The 17,769-nt window shown below is 46.0% G+C and overlaps 5 protein-coding genes and 1 long non-coding RNA gene across 6 annotated transcripts; 3 read left to right on the forward strand and 3 right to left on the reverse strand.

Annotated features, from left to right (window-relative positions):
- Window positions 1–212: 212 nt before the first annotated feature.
- Window positions 213–1,952, forward strand: LOC108086551 (phosphoglycerate mutase 1). Its single transcript, XM_017183489.2, has 3 exons — window positions 213–414; window positions 997–1,494; window positions 1,610–1,952. The coding sequence occupies exons 1-3, from the start codon at window positions 312–314 to the stop codon at window positions 1,774–1,776; spliced, it is 768 nt and encodes a 255-aa protein (XP_017038978.1). The 5' UTR covers window positions 213–311; the 3' UTR covers window positions 1,777–1,952.
- LOC108086548 (eukaryotic translation initiation factor 2D) lies at window positions 1,916–3,837 on the reverse strand. Its single transcript, XM_017183486.2, has 2 exons — window positions 3,337–3,837; window positions 1,916–3,278 (listed from the first exon to the last, which is right to left on the reverse strand). The coding sequence occupies exons 1-2, from the start codon at window positions 3,734–3,736 to the stop codon at window positions 1,981–1,983; spliced, it is 1,698 nt and encodes a 565-aa protein (XP_017038975.1). The 5' UTR covers window positions 3,737–3,837; the 3' UTR covers window positions 1,916–1,980.
- A 215-nt stretch (window positions 3,838–4,052) lies between these two features.
- LOC108086549 (histone RNA hairpin-binding protein) lies at window positions 4,053–5,345 on the reverse strand. Its single transcript, XM_017183487.2, has 2 exons — window positions 5,044–5,345; window positions 4,053–4,983 (listed from the first exon to the last, which is right to left on the reverse strand). The coding sequence occupies exons 1-2, from the start codon at window positions 5,197–5,199 to the stop codon at window positions 4,315–4,317; spliced, it is 825 nt and encodes a 274-aa protein (XP_017038976.1). The 5' UTR covers window positions 5,200–5,345; the 3' UTR covers window positions 4,053–4,314.
- Window positions 5,346–5,704: 359 nt separating this feature from the next.
- Window positions 5,705–9,401, forward strand: LOC108086547 (26S proteasome non-ATPase regulatory subunit 1). The gene is made up of 4 exons (XM_017183485.1): window positions 5,705–5,820; window positions 5,908–6,885; window positions 6,948–8,255; window positions 8,430–9,401. The coding sequence occupies exons 2-4, from the start codon at window positions 5,943–5,945 to the stop codon at window positions 9,251–9,253; spliced, it is 3,075 nt and encodes a 1,024-aa protein (XP_017038974.1). The 5' UTR covers window positions 5,705–5,820; window positions 5,908–5,942; the 3' UTR covers window positions 9,254–9,401.
- Window positions 9,402–10,465: 1,064 nt separating this feature from the next.
- On the forward strand, window positions 10,466–17,058 carry LOC108086571 (ATP-binding cassette sub-family C member 4). The gene is given in 9 exon segments (XM_017183527.2): window positions 10,466–10,696; window positions 10,832–11,039; window positions 12,366–12,596; window positions 12,655–13,675; window positions 13,677–14,400; window positions 14,403–14,640; window positions 14,700–15,253; window positions 15,320–16,268; window positions 16,333–17,058. Coding segments are annotated over 8 exon segments (4,122 nt in total). The 5' UTR covers window positions 10,466–10,696; window positions 10,832–10,959; the 3' UTR covers window positions 16,658–17,058.
- LOC108086572 lies at window positions 11,087–11,558 on the reverse strand. Its single transcript, XR_001771138.1, has 2 exons — window positions 11,496–11,558; window positions 11,087–11,436 (listed from the first exon to the last, which is right to left on the reverse strand). It is a non-coding gene; the product is annotated as an uncharacterized LOC108086572 (long non-coding RNA).
- Window positions 17,059–17,769: the final 711 nt, after the last annotated feature.

The following is a 17,769-nucleotide window of genomic DNA, read 5'->3' on the forward strand; positions in this document are numbered from 1 at the left end:
AACCCCTAATGTTAGAAAAATGACAAAGGGGAAACATTTTTATTAAATTCTAAAGGTATTAAATTATTAAAACATCGAAAACCGCCTTCACCTAAACAATAGGTCCAATAAGAATAAAAAAGTTTTCCAATAGGACCAAATTTTAGGTGTCCGTTTTGTTTTTCTGCAAGACTGGCAATATCGCGGCTTGACAGCTGCGACCTTGGAAGTCCCCTGTAGGTCAAATTTCAGCAGAACTTCTCGCATATTGTAGTTGAGGGCGGTCGGCTTAAGAGTGCACAATTCTCCGTAAAATAATTAATTCAGCTAACATGGGCGGCAAGTACAAGATTGTGATGGTGCGCCACGGCGAGTCCGAGTGGAATCAGAAGAATCAGTTCTGCGGATGGTTCGACGCCAATCTCAGCGAGAAAGGTAAGTGATTACATCAAACACAGCCTTTATTCCGTAACATTAACTTAGTCGGTTTTTTTTTTGTACGTACATATGTATACATATGTATGTATGTGTCTATCTTTTGAATCCAAATATTAAACCCTAGGTACCTAGATATGTACCTAATTGCAAAACGAAAGTATTTTACAGTTTAATGGAAGTTTGCTTAACAATTTCATATCAAGCTGTAAGTGTTTTTGACCTAGTCAACTTCTATATGTATATGTAGGTATGTATATACATATATGCATATACATATGTACATATATTAAAAACGAAGTGTTTCTGGTATGTAATTCAAACCAAAATAATTACAACACAAAGGTATCCTTCAGATTTTTTTCTAAAAAAATCAATAACACCCTTTAAAATATGTACAAGAATATCTTTATAATATTCTTATCTCTGTTTCTGTACGTGAAAACATGCGTCCTATGCATGTATGTATGTACATACATATGTTCTTATGCTAGCATAACTCAAAACATAGAATCAAAGGTTATCTTATATTCGTATTCAAAAATAAAAAGAAGACCTAATGTTTCCCTTATTTGTTAACAGGACAGGAGGAGGCTCTAGCCGCCGGCAAGGCCGTAAAGGATGCGGGTCTGGAGTTCGATGTGGCCCACACCTCGGTTCTGACCCGCGCTCAGGTCACCCTTGCCAGCATCCTGAAGGCCAGTGGCCACAAGGAGATCCCCATCCAGAAGACCTGGCGCCTCAACGAGCGCCACTACGGCGGTCTGACCGGCCTGAACAAGGCTGAGACCGCTGCGAAGTACGGCGAGGCCCAGGTTCAGATCTGGCGTCGCAGCTTCGACACTCCACCACCACCGATGGAGCCGGGTCATCCCTACTACGAAAACATCGTTAAGGATCCCCGCTACGCCGACGGGCCCAAGCCCGAGGAGTTCCCCCAGTTCGAGTCCCTCAAGCTGACCATCGAGCGCACACTGCCCTACTGGAACGACGTCATCATTCCCCAGATGAAGGAGGGCAAGCGCATCCTGATCGCCGCCCACGGCAACAGTCTGCGCGGCATCGTCAAGCATTTAGACAGTGAGTATTCTGGCAAAGATTTATACTTAACAGCAGGAATTGTTTTCGTGGGAGGGGCTATTAATTCATTCATTATGATAAACTAAAATCCATATCTTATTCTCATCCCTTTCAGATCTCTCTGAGGACGCCATCATGGCCCTGAACCTGCCCACGGGCATTCCGTTCGTTTACGAGCTGGACGAGAACTTCAAGCCAGTGGTGTCCATGCAGTTCCTCGGCGACGAGGAGACGGTGAAGAAGGCCATCGAGGCTGTGGCCGCTCAGGGCAAAGCCAAGTAAGCTAGCAGAGAGGCCTGCCCAACTGAGAATCCACACAAATCCGGCACAAATCAGAACATTCTGATTTCGCTTTTGTTCAAGATATAGCCAATCCCATTCGTTGTTGTTGTTCGCGTAGCAGTAATTGGTTCATCCCCACTACAGTTATTAAATAATTTATTATTACACTCAGAGGACAGGCAGAGTCGTTGTTTATTATCTGGTTCACTTTCGCTTGTTTTTCTTGCCATCCTTGGCCAGCTCCAGACCAAGGATGCACTTGGGCGGCACCTTGTAGGTTTCCGTGAGCAGTGTATGCACAAATCGCACCTGGTTGCCCTGGATCTGCAGTTGCTCGTGCTTCTGGTGCGGCAGTTTCACCACACTTGTGCTGGCGGCGGCTCCCTGCTTGCACAACTTGATGAACTCGGCCAGGATGATGCCGTACGCCTCGATGTTGCTTACAAGCGTCACTTTTTTGTTACCCGAACGCGTGGCCAACGACATTTGAATGAGGGGCTTCCCGCTCGTGTCTTTCCCGCTGCACATCTGGTAGGAGTGCTCCATCTTGCTGGTGATAAGGGAGCACATCTCGCTTAGCGAGGCCTCCCTGTTTCCGTACAGCTCGATCAGCGTTTCGTCTGGGCGAACCAACTTGGTCAACGGATGAAGCAGCCCGTGCTTGCTCACATACTCCCGAACAATCTTCTTAATTTGTCCCGCCGGGATTCCCTCGCCGCGCTTAAAGTTCAGCTTTGTGAAAAAGGCCGCCGTAGCATCGGTTACTATGTACATTTCCTTTAGCTCAGAGTGGAACAGAGGTGTCTCGGACACCGCTCCGTTCGCCTCGTTTGCCTTGACATCGGTTATGAAGTTCACAACTTCGGGGTGCTCCAGGTCAACGGATATTATCTTATCCACTCCCTTACTTTCCTCCCGCACCACAATGAATCCTTGATCCACCATCTCGGCCAGGAAATTGGAGAGCTTCTTGTACCGGGTCTTCTTAAGATCAATCTGTTCTGGCGCCTCGGTGACCACATACAGTCTGTAGAAATTGCTGGTTAACAGTGGAAGAGGCAACTTTTTTCCATTATTTTTAAGGGCGGAGAGGAAAGCATTCTTGAGAATCAGTTCTGGGGAGGCCTCCTCCTCCTGAACTTCTTCCTCAGATTCTGGGGAATCCTGGTTTTCTAAGGTTAAGGCAGCAGTTCCAGTTTCCAGTTCTTCAGTTTGAGTTACGGATGCAAAGGTTGCAGGAGCTGAAGGAACGGGGTTGGCGGGTGCCTTTTTTCTCTCCATCTCGGAACCAAGGGCGGGAAAATCCTCGCCAGACAAGGCCTTCGTCTTCACCAGAGGGATCTGTTGAATCAGGCTGGGCTCATGGGACCAGAGCTTGTCGCCGAACAAATGGAGCATTTTGATGGCCACGCCATGACCTCCACACATGTACAATTCATCACTTGAACGGGCCAACTGACCCACACCCACTGCGGATTTATTGTTTGTAAGGTTTACAGCCACTAAATTGGATAATAGGTTAATTAACGAAATACCAGTAAATACATACAATATACTTACTTAACTGACCCTTCTTAAAGTGCCCGTACATGTTCAATCCTACGCCCAAGGGCACTACGCCCGGCAGCATGAGATCCGCTCCGTTCGTCAGCTTCGGTAAAACGCCCTCGTGGGTGGTGAAATAGGGCAGGATGTCCGGAATGGACCACAGCGTATACAGAGTGGGCACCAGTTGACCTCCGTCTAGCTCAAAGAACAGGGGCAGCTTGTCCACGCAGTAGACCACGCTCTGGACACCGCCGTGGCTGAGAATCTTTACCTGGGTGACCGCCGCCTTTGTCGGCACCAGCTGATCCACGGACACATTGGGAAAAGCCGCCTCCACGCGCTGCCGGAACTTTTTGCTCTCGGATCCCTTAAGGGCCGCACTGCTCTTGGGTCTGTAGGGCTTAAGAAACATTTGTTCCGTGGAGTGGTGTTGGCTTAAGAACTTAAAAGATTTGGCCAAAAAGATTGGATTGGCACATGCCTCAGTGAAAACAAACAACCGTCCATCGGAGATGCTAAATTGGCTATTTTCCAACCACTTTCGGCTAAAAAAAACATTAACGGAACTCGGTGAAGATATTTATTAATTGTGACCAAAAGTCAAATTTAAGTTCATATTTAATTATTATTTTTAAAGTTCTAGAGACCTAATTTATAAAGCTATAATTATAGTTATAGGCTAAAAACCTTTTCCCAATCCCATAACACACGTACCAAAAAACGTCGACTCTCTGGAAAATTTGACGTATTTTTCTATCCAAATGCCAAGGACCTTCTCAGGTAGCAAAAGGTAGAAAATAACAAGGATCTTGTAAGACGCCATTTTATTCAACAAAACATCTGTGGTAACAATTCTTTGCACGACCTTGTAACTTGAAAATGTGTGTTTGATTCATACTTTTTTTAGCTCAAAATCTTACTTAGACTGATATATGTAGGTGAACCCCCAATTAATATTTGAAATAAGTTTCCCGGCCCGTTAACAAGATTCTAGTCCGAGTCCGAGTCGGAGTTGCTAGCTGTGGCCTTTTGCTGAGTGGGAGGATCGTAGAAATGTAGGCTCTTGCGCCAGATCTTAACGAGACCATCGAAGGCACGGCGGCTGTACTTTCCGTATTTGTTTGGAGTGCGAGGATGCTCGCGAGCCCGCTCAGCCCTTGGCACCATTTCCAAGTAACGCTCGTAGGCAGCTGTATTCTTGCCATAGTCTATTTGCTTTTGACGGCGAGCCAGAACGGCAGGATCGGTTTCAGTATAGGAGGAGGAGGACGAGGTGGAGGATGTGTAGCTGTTGTGGCGCACCCGCTTCTCCTCCTTGTGGCCTCGGAAGTTGCCGCTCTTGTTGTGGTTTTTTGGGCGCGGGTTGTTGCCACTCTTGGTGGCAGCTGCATCACCGTTGGCCGAGGAATTGCTGCTGTTCGGACTGTTGGAGCGACTTATTTCATTGCTGGGCGGCGTTTGCGAGTGGCGGCGCTTATAGGGCGTCTTTAGCTTTTCCTCCTTGACAAGACGCTCAAACTTCTCTTCGTTGACGCCGTCCAGGAACTCGAAGGCCATCTCCCGACCCTCGCCTTCGATGGGCTCCAGTTTGACCTCAGCTTGCTCCCTTTTGATCAAAGAGGCACAGCTAGCAGCGCTGCTGTTTAGGGAACTGGAGGCCTAAACACAAAAATAACTGGTTTGAATATGTTCCGGCGTTTTCATCTATCTTTCACTTACCTCATCGCTGTGGCCAAACTCTGCTCGGACCTCCTGTGCCCAGCTTTGCATCGTGGGCTTCACATCGATCGATATGGAGGATGCCGAGGAATTTAGGCTACCGCTGCCCTTCTGCGGCGTGTTGTCGACAGACATGTGTTGATCCTCAAAAAGCATGTTTGTGCGCGTGTGTTCCGAGTGTTTACTGTGGCTAGAAGGATGCGGTCCGCTGCTGGTGAGGATGTTATCACCGCGCTGTTTTGGGTCTTGTGTTTGACAACCTTCGCGCGTTTTTTGTTGTGATGCTCGCCAGGCTGCAGAGTGTGACCAGTAGAGAAATGGGTAAAGTAGAAGACGGAATATCAAATCCGCGAACTGGTCACCCATAACGTTTTAAACATTCTTTCTGATTTAAAGTCTTTAACTTGCCCCGTAAATGAGTTGACTTTTTATTTTTTGTTATCCGTGATGCCCAATCACAGAATTATTATTTATAAGTTCAAAATTGTAGAGTTGATCAAATGTCCATTCAAGAAATACATAAATCATAAGAAAACAATGCAAAAAGAAATTTTCTAAAACATACATGTTGTATTACATCAATAAGCATTTTGAATTTAGTTATTATTTCATTTGGATTTTTTTTATAACGGATACAGCTTTTAATCAATCCCTTACCAACACTATTATTAAGATATTTCAATGCTTCGCCAACAAGGGCACACTGTCTGCTTATTCGAGTGATTTAGCATTTTTCGGCACAAAAGAAAATTGAAAATTGAAAAGGTGCAATCGTTGGTTAGTACGCAAAAGATTGACTTGTTTTCATTATATACAACAAGATTTCGAGCTCGAGTTAAACATATGTCAATTTAAAATCTATAGAGCATACATTTGACTGGAAACAACGCAGCTGGAAAATGAGTCTTACGTCCGCCGCGGGGATAATTTCCCTACTCGATGAGCCGATGCCGGATCTCAAGGTGTTTGCCCTTAAAAAACTGGACAACATCGTGGACGAGTTCTGGCCGGAGATCTCGGAGTCCATCGAGAAGATCGAAATGCTGCATGAAGATCGCAGCTTTCCCGAAAACAAGCTGGCTGGCATGGTGGCCTCCAAGGTGTTCTATCACCTGGGTTCCTTCGAGGACGCCCTCACTTACGCCCTGGGCGCAGGCGATCTCTTTGATGTGAACGCAAGGAACGAGTACACAGAGACCATTATTGCCAAGTGCATTGACTTTTACATTGCCCAGCGAGTGGAGTTTATCGAGAATCCCAAGGAAGCGAGCGCCGTGGACGACCGACTGGAGGGGATCGTAAACAGGATGATCCAGCGCTGCCTGGACGACAACCAGTTCCGCCAAGCGCTGGGTATCGCATTAGAAACCCGTCGCATGGACATCTTCGAGGCGGCCATCATGAAGTCGGATGATGTGCGTGGCATGCTGGCCTACGCTTACAACGTGACCATGTCGTTGATTCAGAATCGTGGCTTCCGCAACCAGGTGTTGCGCTGCCTGGTGGGTTTGTACAGGGATCTGGGTGTGCCCGATTATGTGAACATGTGCCAGTGCCTCATCTTCCTCGAGGATCCGCTGGCGGTGGCCGAGATGCTGGACACTCTGACTCGCTCTTCGGTGGAGACAAACAATCTGATGGCCTACCAGATTGCCTTCGATCTTTACGAGTCTGCCACGCAGGAGTTCCTGGGCAACGTGCTGCAGGCTCTGAAAGACACTGCTCCCATTCCCACCGCCCTCCCCAGCACTTTTAAGCCGCAGGGCACTAGTTCCGAAGACGGAACTAAGTCGGAAGGAGACAAGTCAAAGTCTGACGAAGATATCACAGAGGATAAGCCGGGTAAGCTAGGTCTTCTTACCCAATGTTTTCGATTTATTTAACTTAAAATTATTAACGCCTAGCTGACGCCAAGGTAGAGCGCACAATCGATTCGCTGAACGAAGTTGAAAAGCTGCATCAGAAGAACATTGAAAAGCTTATATCAATCCTGTCCGGCGAGGTTTCCATCGATCTGCAGCTTCAATTCCTGATACGCAGCAACCATGCTGACTTGCAAGTCCTGCGAGGCACTAAGGAAGCTGTCCGTGTGTCTATCTGCCACACAGCGACCGTCATTGCGAATGCCTTCATGCACAGCGGTACCACCTCCGATCAGTTTCTGCGTGACAACCTCGACTGGCTAGCCAGGGCAACGAATTGGGCTAAGCTGACGGCAACTGCTTCTCTCGGTGTCATTCATCGGGGCCACGAGAAGGACTCGCTTGCCCTAATGCAAAGTTACTTGCCCAAGGAGGCGGGCCCGAGTTCTGGATACTCCGAGGGTGGTGCCCTATACGCCTTAGGCTTGATTCACGCAAATCACGGAGCCAACATTATAGACTATCTGCTGCAACAGCTGAAGGATGCCCAGAACGAGAACGTACGCCATGGTGGATGCCTGGGACTGGGACTCGCTGGAATGGGCACTCACCGCCAGGACCTTTACGAGCAGCTGAAGTTCAACCTTTACCAGGATGACGCCGTCACTGGAGAGGCGGCGGGTATCGCCATGGGCATGGTCATGCTGGGCTCCAAAAACGCTCAGGCCATAGAGGATATGGTGTCGTATGCACAGGAAACGCAACACGAAAAGATTCTACGAGGTCTGGCAGTGGGCATCTCCCTCACCATGTTCTCGCGTTTGGAGGAGGCCGATCCGCTGGTGACCAGCCTGTCCACCGATAAGGATCCGGTCCTGCGTCGCTCTGGAATGTACACCATCGCTATGGCCTACAATGGAACCGGTAGCAATAAGGCCATCCGTAAGCTGCTTCACGTGGCCGTCTCCGACGTGAATGACGATGTGCGTCGCGCTGCAGTGACTGCAATCGGTTTCATCCTGTTCCGCACCCCGGAGCAGTGTCCCTCGGTGGTGAGTTTGCTGGCCGAGTCCTACAACCCACATGTTCGTTACGGAGCTGCGATGGCACTTGGTATTGCCTGTGCCGGCACAGGATTGCGAGAAGCAATCGCCCTGCTGGAGCCCATGGTTAAGTTCGACCCTGTGAATTTTGTTCGTCAGGGAGCGCTGATCGCCTCGGCAATGATCTTGATCCAGCACACGGATCAAAGCTGTCCAAAATCTACCTTCTTCCGCCAGCTTTATGCCGAAGTCATAAGCAATAAGCACGAAGATGTGATGGCCAAGTATGGCGCTATTCTGGCTCAGGGTAAGTGTAATTTTAAAAAAAGGACAGAAGGGTTGAGTGGATTTTTAATAATTAGCTCTAGAAAATATACAAGCCCTCAAACATTCTTTTTGCGTGTTTAAAATACTAACGCTTCTTAAGAGTCTATATAAAATATAGTAATAAAAATATATATATTTTTTTTATAATATTCAGGCATTATTGATGCAGGTGGTAGGAATGCCACTCTGTCCCTGCAATCACGAACAGGACACACCAATCTGCAGGCGGTGGTTGGCATGTTGGCCTTTACTCAGTACTGGTACTGGTTCCCTCTGGCCCACACTCTATCGCTTGCTTTCACACCCACTTGCGTCATTGGCCTCAACTCCGACCTGAAGATGCCCAAAATGGAGTACAAGTCAGCGGCAAAGCCCTCGCTGTACGCCTATCCCGCCCCGCTGGAGGAGAAAAAGAGCGAGGAGCGTGAAAAGGTAGCCACCGCAGTTCTGTCGATTGCCGCACGGCAAAAGAGACGCGAGAATGCGGACAAAAAGGAGGACGAGAAGATGGATGTCGATGAGGACAGCAAGGAGGGTACTGCGGTGAAAAAGGACGAGGAAACCAAGACCGAGGAGAAGCCGGCGACAGAGGAGAAGCCCAAGAAGAAGGAGGAGAAGGAAAAGAAAAAGGAAGAGGACAAGGAAAAGGACAAGGAGGTGGCTGCCACCAGCAGCGAAAAGGACAAGGAAAAAGAAAAAGAGAAGGACAAAAAGGAGAAGAAGGAACCGGAGCCCACTTCCGAAGTTCTGCAGAATCCCGCCCGCGTGCTCCGCCAGCAACTGAAGGTCCTCAGCGTCATTGATGGGCAATCGTATGAACCCCTAAAGGATGTGACCATCGGTGGAATCATAGTATTCCAACACACTGGCAAGGCAGAGGACCAGGAGCTGGTAGAGCCAGTAGCCGCCTTTGGACCCATGAACGACGAGGAGAAGGAGCCGGAGCCCCCAGAGCCCTTCGAGTACATCGAGGACTAAATGGGCATGCTGTTTGTCATTATCTAAGTAACATGTTCGATTTTCAACCTTGCATACTTTTCACGAGAGGTACTAATCAGCAAAAATCACGAAAAGCTTATCCCTAATTATAACACAGTAATAAAATGTTCATCGTACAAGATGTAAATAATGTGTACTTTGGTTTATGGGTACCCACCAATCTTTTAAATTACCTGTGACGCTTCTGTGGCGGGCGCTAAACTTCAGTTATAAGTGTCTTAGATAGCTTTTGATTAAACAAGACTGTTTCGCCATCTGTTGTAAGAAGTTTCCCTCAAACATAATTTTGCGATTTCACAACGCTGAGCAATTATTTGATCTCGAATTGGTATAGCATTTTGTTGTTCTCTGAGTATTTTAAGAATTGCTCTCTTAACAAGGGCGTATTGGTGGAGAAAATGGGGTTTGTGGTGCCAACGAATAAATAATGTTTGGGAGTTAAAAAACAACAAATGCATTGTTCTTACATTTTTACATATATGTGCAGAACCTGCATTCCTGAATTGACCCGAAATCTTCATGATTTATTAGCGGATTGTTTGTTTATAACTTTGGTAATTGATTCAAATCCCCTTTTGTTCCGCCTTGTTTGTTGCCATGGAACTTTGAAATTTGAAAACAATCATTCTACAGGTATATGATCGTCAAACAGAAATCTTTGGTAAGAGCTTTTTATAATTTAAGGGTGCACGTTTCAAAGGGTTTATAAAAATAAACATTTAACACGAATCACAGTTATTCGCCGTAGGCAAACAATAACAAAAATAACCGTTATGGGATATGTTACCGACCTCTAGATACCCTGGTACAACTGATTTAATATTGGACACAAAGCTTTTAATAAACTCCTTCCTTCTTTTTTTCGATTACCTTACACTTGAATTCTAACATTCCAACATACTATGTATTAAATAGTATGATTTAATGTTTTAAAAATAAACAAAGGTTTATATTTTAATGGTAATTATCTTTTGGATTCCAAAAAAACTTTTTTTAAATTAATTTTTTAATCAAAGCGAGAACGTATATACATATATATCAGGAATAAAAAATTTCTTCATTATTCCTGTTGCATACATTTTTATGAGCAAGAGTACCCTGGCAAACAAGAAACACAGGGTATAAAAATACAACCGGGTGGCAACGTTCGACTTCTGTCGAGTATAAATGCTCAGCGATTTCTCTCTCCGAACTCAGTAGATTTTTTTTTGTTATTCCGTGCGGGTGCTCTTTCCGCGTAATATTAGTGTAAATTCCCATAGTCCCTAGTGTTGACAAAATTGTGAATGTTGTGCCAGACGGCTGTTAATTAGCATATAGCACTTATACCAAATATATATACCAAAAACGAATTGCAACTCATCCTCGTCGCGGAACCAAGTGCTTTGTTACTATTGCCTGTGGTTCAAAAAAAAGAAAACGGTAATTGCGGATAACGGTGGATAAATCACTGCTGACCTCGACCTAGACAACATATATACATAGATATATACTTAAAACGAACTGTCGATTTGTTGTTGCCGGCTATGCATTATTGATTTTCACTACCATTTCCAGGGGAGTGAGTAAGTGGGGAGTGGAGCGGAGAAAGGAGAAAGCGAACGCCCCTCGCCCGCGTGCGATAGAATCAGAGCCGTAACGGTAAATCCCAGTCCCGAACAAGCCCAGGAACTCATCACAAAGTTATGAACCGCACTAGAAGGAAGGTCGTGCGCCCAAAGAACCCATACACCAAAGCTAGCTACTTCTCACAATGGACCTTCTGGTAAGTGTTACGAAAAATCGTGTTATAGAAATCGGAATAGCCATACATATAGTCACTCATTAGTCATGAGCAAATTTTTTTACGGTAAATCACACCTTACAGAGTTCAATGTAGCACGTGTTCTGACCATATTGTAGTATCAGGTCTTTATCAGGTTCACACCCATTGTATAATAACTTTAGTTCTATTAGCTTGTTTAGGCCGATAAGTTCGCAAGGCTTGATAAGGTTGGGCCCATTCTAATGAGAAGTAGGACAAACATCCATTAAATTGGACGGCATAGTTTTATTAAATGTCATTGTTGGCCACAAGGTTACATCTTTATCGGGCGTTCGCAATGAACGCTTGCCAACTGCAACCAGATGGATCTGGCAGCCGCGATTTATTACGATTTCCTCTAATAAACAAAGCGGTTGTAGTCTCACTTGAATTGATAACGTAAAAAGTTGAACTCACAGTTTCTACAATGTCACGTTTACTACAAAGTCTCGGGTGCCTCTATCGGTAGACAGTTCTAAACACAAACAGGCTGAATTGTAATTTATTAATAACGACTTAATAATTTTTTTGTCGGGCTTGTCACATGAGCTCGGTTTTTATTTTGAATTGCAGAGTACTGTTTCTCGTATTCTTATGACTTTACAGTGTTCAATATATAATTTGTATTTAGTAAAATTTGAAAGCTTTAATCATATATACAAATTTAACCGCTGAATGGTTAGCTTTAATTAAACACTGAAGTTTATGTATGTATAACATTCCCAATATGTCTGATTTGCCAATTAACCACTGTATGTGCAAGTGTCTACCCAACTACAAGTGTTTGATTAATATGTAATCAAACAACTTCTCAGGGGGTTTTCGCAAATCGTGAGTCTGACGAAATTCCCAAGAAAACGTCTTTGTTTGCAACGTGTGTCTATGTTTTATCAGACAGGCTTTCCACAACAACAGCTCTTCCCAAGATATCTTAATTGAGGTCTTCATTACATAGACTCTACTTAATTAAATACCAATAAAGACAAGGAAATCATACAAAATCTAAGGGCTTTACAAAAAAAAAAAAAACTAACCTTGCCTGCCTTATTATCAAGTCATTTAAAGGTCTTCTGTGAGACTTTTAGAATGGCATCGTAAACTATTGCGTATAAAGTAGCTTTAGTTAATTTTAATTTGTATGAACGCTATATATTCTGTTAAGTCACTCCATTTTTTAGCAATTAATGAAACTAAAAACTAAATACACTGAAAAAGGAGGGCGGTGGCTGGAGGAGCCAGACTTTAAATTTGTTTTTATGTTATTTACTATAATTAAAACCATTTCAGGTGGATGCGAGATCTATTCAAGCGAGGCCTCAAGGGTCCGCTGACGGACGAGGAGCTGTATCAGCACAGAAAGACCCTAGATAGTGAACGGGTTACGAACAAGTTCGCAGAACTGTGGGACGATGAGTTAAAGCGTAGTGATCCCAGTGTTGTGAGGATGATCCTTCGGGCCTACGGAAAGATTTTCGTACCCATGGGTCTGGCCTTCTCCATAAGCGAAACGATTTGCAAGTAGGTCGAACGTGATTTTGCACGGAGGATTACCTAATCCCATTGACTTTCCTTGCAGATCTCTCATGCCTCTTTTCCTAGGTGGTTTGGTGGGCTATTTTGCCACAAATCAGACGGATATCAAAGAACAGACAGCCTATCTGTACGCCTTAGGAATTGTGATCTGCATGCTGATTCCTGTGATAACATTCCACCCCTTCATCTTCTACATCTTTCAAGTGGGCACCAAGCTGCGGCTGGCCCTCTCGGGACTCATCTACCGAAAGTGCCTGCAGGTCTCGAAGAGCAGCAGCAACGATGGGCTCCGAGGGAGAGCCATAAATATCTTGTCCAATGATCTTGGTCGCTTCGATGTAGCCTTGTGTTTCCTGCACGACACGTGGAAGGGACCCATGGAGTCGATCCTGATTGGTTTCCTTATGTACCGGGAGATTGGAATATCAGCTGTTATCGGCGTATCGTTTATGCTGAGCTTTATCCCACTGCAGGCATGGGCTGCCAAGAAGGCGGCATACTATCGACAAATGACGGCGGAAAGAACGGATATGCGTGTGAAGCTTATGAACGAGATCATCCAGGGCATTCAGGTGATCAAGATGTATGCTTGGGAGAAAAGCTTTGCCCGAGTAATCGCCGAGGTTCGACTCAAGGAGGTGAAAGCCATTCGCGGAACTGCCTACATCCATGCTGCCCTCGGTTGCACATCCATGATATCGCCGATGTCTGTTTTCCTGGCTCTGTGCTCCTACGTTTACCTAGGTGATCCTTTGACGGCCCAAAAGGTGTACACAGTGTCGTCCTATTTTAACATGCTTAACGATTCGATGGTAACCTTTTGGCCCATGTCCATTACGTTTATTGCCGAAGCTCTGGTTTCGGCGAAACGTTGCAAGGATTTCCTGCTAGACGGCGACAGAGCCGAAGTGCCAATAAACCTGGAGGCAAATCAGCAAACGGTCAAGAACAAGCGGAAAATAAGCAAGAAGGACAAGCAGAAGAATGTGGAGTTGAACGGATCACTACTTTCCAATGGAAAACCGCAGCACAATCGTTTGAGAGATTATGATCCGGAGGCAACGAAAAAAATGTGTGGTGCTCAAAAACGTGTCTGCTTCGTGGGACGCAAGCGATGGTCATGCAAACTGCGCCATCGAGGACTTCAGTACGGATATTCAGGATCAAACTTTGGCCGCTGTTGTTGGACCTGTGGGAGCCGGAAAATCCAGCTTTCTGAATGTTTTGCTGGGCGAAGTGGGCATTGATAAAGGAGAGGCCATGGTGCACGGAAAGGTCTCGTATGCCTCCCAGGAAAGTTGGGTCTTCGAAGGAACCATTCGCGATAACATCGTTTTTGTGGAGGACTACAACGAGAGAAGGTACAAAAAGGTGGTGAAGGTGTGCGGTTTAGAGCGCGATATGGAACTGCTACCTCGAGGAGATTTGACAGTGGTTGGCGAGCGGGGAGTGAGCCTCAGTGGCGGGCAGAAGGCCCGAGTCAGTCTGGCCCGAGCAGTGTACCGCAAGGCAGATATATATCTCCTCGACGATCCACTTTCTGCTGTGGATACGCACGTGGGCAAACACATCTTTGACCGCTGCATACGAGACTTTCTATCGAACAAGATACGAATTCTGGTTACACATCAGGTGCAATATCTGTTCGACGTGGAGCACCTACTGCTGATGGGCAACGGAAAGATTATGGCCCAAGGAAGTTACCAGCAGTTGCAGCGTTCCCGACAGTTCCAGTTTTTGGAGCAGACGCAGCACGACGAGAGTGGCATCGACACGCACAGTGTTAGCAGCTTTTGTCGCGCAGCGATTCCGAAAAGAGCATGGAGCACCAGCACAACCAGCTCCTCCGCCCAGACGAGGAGGTGGAAGAACTCAACCAGGAGCAGCAGTCCGTGGGTTCCATCAAAATGCACGTCTACGCCTCGTACATCAAGGCTTTGGACAGCACCTTCCTGCTCGGCATAATTATTTCGCTTTTTGTCTGCGCCAGGGTGATGCTAACCGGAGTGGACTACTTCCTCTCTAGATGGTAAATATTGGTTTTTAAATGGTCGTACCGCAACATTAATTTTATAATTTAATCCGCAGGGTTATTTGGGAGGAACAAATAGCTGTTAATAGCACTACAACCTTGTTAAAGGAAAATGATGCAATGCCAGCCAACGATACGCTACCTCTTAACACTACGGACCCTTCTGTGACGCCTTTAGTTGCCGGAGACATCCAAGCAGGGATCCGGCAGGAACTCGTCCTTTTCTACGCCACAATTCTGGGAGCCACACTGATCGTCTACCTAATCCGTACCTTTGGCTTTTTTAAGATGTGCCTGCGTATTTCGCTGCACCTGCACGACAGACTATTTAGGGGTATCACCCGAGCCAGCATGTACTTCTTTAACACAAACTCCTCTGGCCGAATACTTAATCGGTTCTCCAAAGATATACGCACAGTGGATACCGATCTGCCGCACACACTTCTTGATTGCCTCGCCTTCATTATCGATGTTTCGGGTGTGGTGATCATCGTGGCTATCGCGAACTATTGGCTGCTGGTTCCTGCTACAATCATTGGTGTGATTTTGGGCATGATTCGGTACCTCTATGTAAATACCAGTCGCAGCGTTAAACGACTGGAGTCCATATGTAAGTAGAAATAATTGGTTATTTTAATTAAACTGTTAACCTATTTTATCCTGCTCTCTCTTTCAGCTCGCAGTCCTGTTTTCTCGCTGACAAACCAAACCTTCCAGGGTCTTACCACCATACGTGCTTTGCAGGCCCAAAGCGCATTAGAGCAGGAGTTCCATGAATACCAGAATACCAACACATCCGCCTGGTTTCTCTTTTTGTCCTGCACCCGTGCCTTCGCCCTGTGGACGGACATGCTGTGCATTGTCTACATGACGGCAGTGACCTTTAGTTTCCTGCTGCTGAAGAACGAGTTCGACAGTGGAGACGTGGGATTAGCCATACTGCACTCGACCACAATGACGGGAATGTGTCAATGGGGTATGCGGCAAACTGCGGAGCTGGAGAACCAGATGACAAGCGTGGAGCGAGTGCTGGAATACACGGAGCAGCCGTCCGAGGCGCCGCTGGAGACCCCAGAGAAGTTCAAGCCAAAGACCGAGTGGCCCAGCAAGGGTCGCATCGAGTTCATCAACTTTAAGCTACGCTACTCGCCCAAAGAGGCACCAGTGCTGAGGGACCTCAACTTTACGATCGAGTCGCGCGAAAAGATTGGCATTGTGGGCCGCACTGGCGCAGGCAAATCGTCCATCATCCAGTCCATCTTTCGATTGGCATGCAACGAGGGCATGATTCGCATTGATGATGTGGACATTGAGCACATTGGGTTGCACGATTTGCGTAGTCAGATTTCGATTATACCCCAGGATCCGGTTCTGTTTTCTGGCACATTGCGCTACAACCTGGACCCCATGGACGAACGTTCGGATGAGGAGATGTGGAAGGCTCTGGGCGATGTGGAGCTGCGCTCGTATGTGTCCACTTTAATCGGTGGACTGAACTGTCGGATGTACGATGGCGGCTCCAACTTCAGTGTGGGCCAGAGGCAGCTAGTGTGCCTGGCGAGGGCCATTCTGAGGCACAATAAGATACTGATCATGGACGAGGCCACCGCCAACGTTGATCCAGAGTAAGTTTAAAAAGGCGACCATAATCTTGTTCCTTGTAATTAAATATTTGTGAATTTCTTTCAGAACTGATAAGCTTATCCAGCAGACCATCCGCTCCAAGTTTGCTCACTGTACTGTTTTGACAATAGCCCATCGCTTGCACACCGTAATGGATAGTGACCGAGTGCTGGTGATGGATGCTGGCGAGGCTCGCGAGCTCGGACATCCGTACGAGCTGCTGCAGCGACCCGGAGGATACCTGCGCCAGTTGGTGGACAATACGGGTGCGGCCACCTCCTACGCCCTGCAACAGGCGGCGGAACAGAGCTACAGCAAACAGCTTCTGGGCGATGACACGACCGCCGAGGATCTAAACATCACACTGGCCATGGAGGAGAAGTCCCAGTGACCGAGACGCACACTCCCCTACTTGTAAATTTGCCCAAGGGTTAGATCATAAGAACTGAAAGTATTATGTACATAAAAGAGTTGTACTTAAAGCTAACGAACTACCTATTGCCTTGTACTTACGGAATATTTGTAAGCTTGTTTATCGCCACGAATTTATGTATGTATCTGTTCCATAAAGTACCAAGTACCGAGTATGAATCACCTATGTTTTGTACGTCATGTGTTCAATTGGCAAACCGATCAAAAGCAATTTGCAAACGCCGTGCACAAATCAGAGCAAGTTCAATCAAACAAAGACAAATAGTTTGTTAGGTTACTTTTTTAAAATATGTAGCTAATGTAGGATTACAACATCGTACTTATAGATACGTACAATCTCAATAAAGTGCCTGAGAATTATTTCCTACAAATCAAAAAAAAATAAGTGTTTTAATTGGCGGTGCTCGTCTTTGATCTTCAACAAGCGATTAACGTCGTATTAAGTATTTTAAGACCAGTAATGAATGAGGTACTTAAATTAAAATCGTTTTTTTAAATCTTATCTGTCTTTTAATAACGGATACGTTCAAACAAATTATAGCATTTATTGAGTTAAGATATTAGAATGCAATTATTTTGTTGGTTTATCATTCATTGACATTCTATTAGAATCTTGACCGTGACTGTCAAGATCCGTGTGAGTCGTGTGTAGATCGATAAGGATGAACCTTTCGAAGCTCCAATTAAAATTGTCAATTGCTCAAAAGTGTAATCAAAGTAAGTCAACGCGGTAGCTGCGATTACGATAAGATACTGAAGAGGTGTCCCTTGTTTTCCGCTCACCCGGGATGCCCCGTTCGTGGGCCGAAACTCTCGTAAACAACAGCGAAACCCACTTAGCCGAAAAAAATTATAAAAACGTGGCCTAGAGTTGCTGCAGCGTCTGCTCCGATGTCGACTGATGGGTGGCTGTCAGCCGGCATTAAGATAAAACTGGGCTGCCGCTGGCCGATAGGGCGGATCATTGATTTATAGCGATGATTCCCGAGCACGGCGTAGTGGCTAGTGGTTAGTTAAAATTGAAATGCCCGGACGGGCAGCAGTCAGTGGCGAGTGGAACGGCGCAAGAAA

This window comes from Drosophila ficusphila, unplaced genomic scaffold (genome assembly GCF_018152265.1).
Source record: "Drosophila ficusphila isolate 14025-0441.05 unplaced genomic scaffold, ASM1815226v1 contig_791, whole genome shotgun sequence".
NCBI classification, from domain to species: Eukaryota; Metazoa; Arthropoda; class Insecta; order Diptera; family Drosophilidae; genus Drosophila; species Drosophila ficusphila.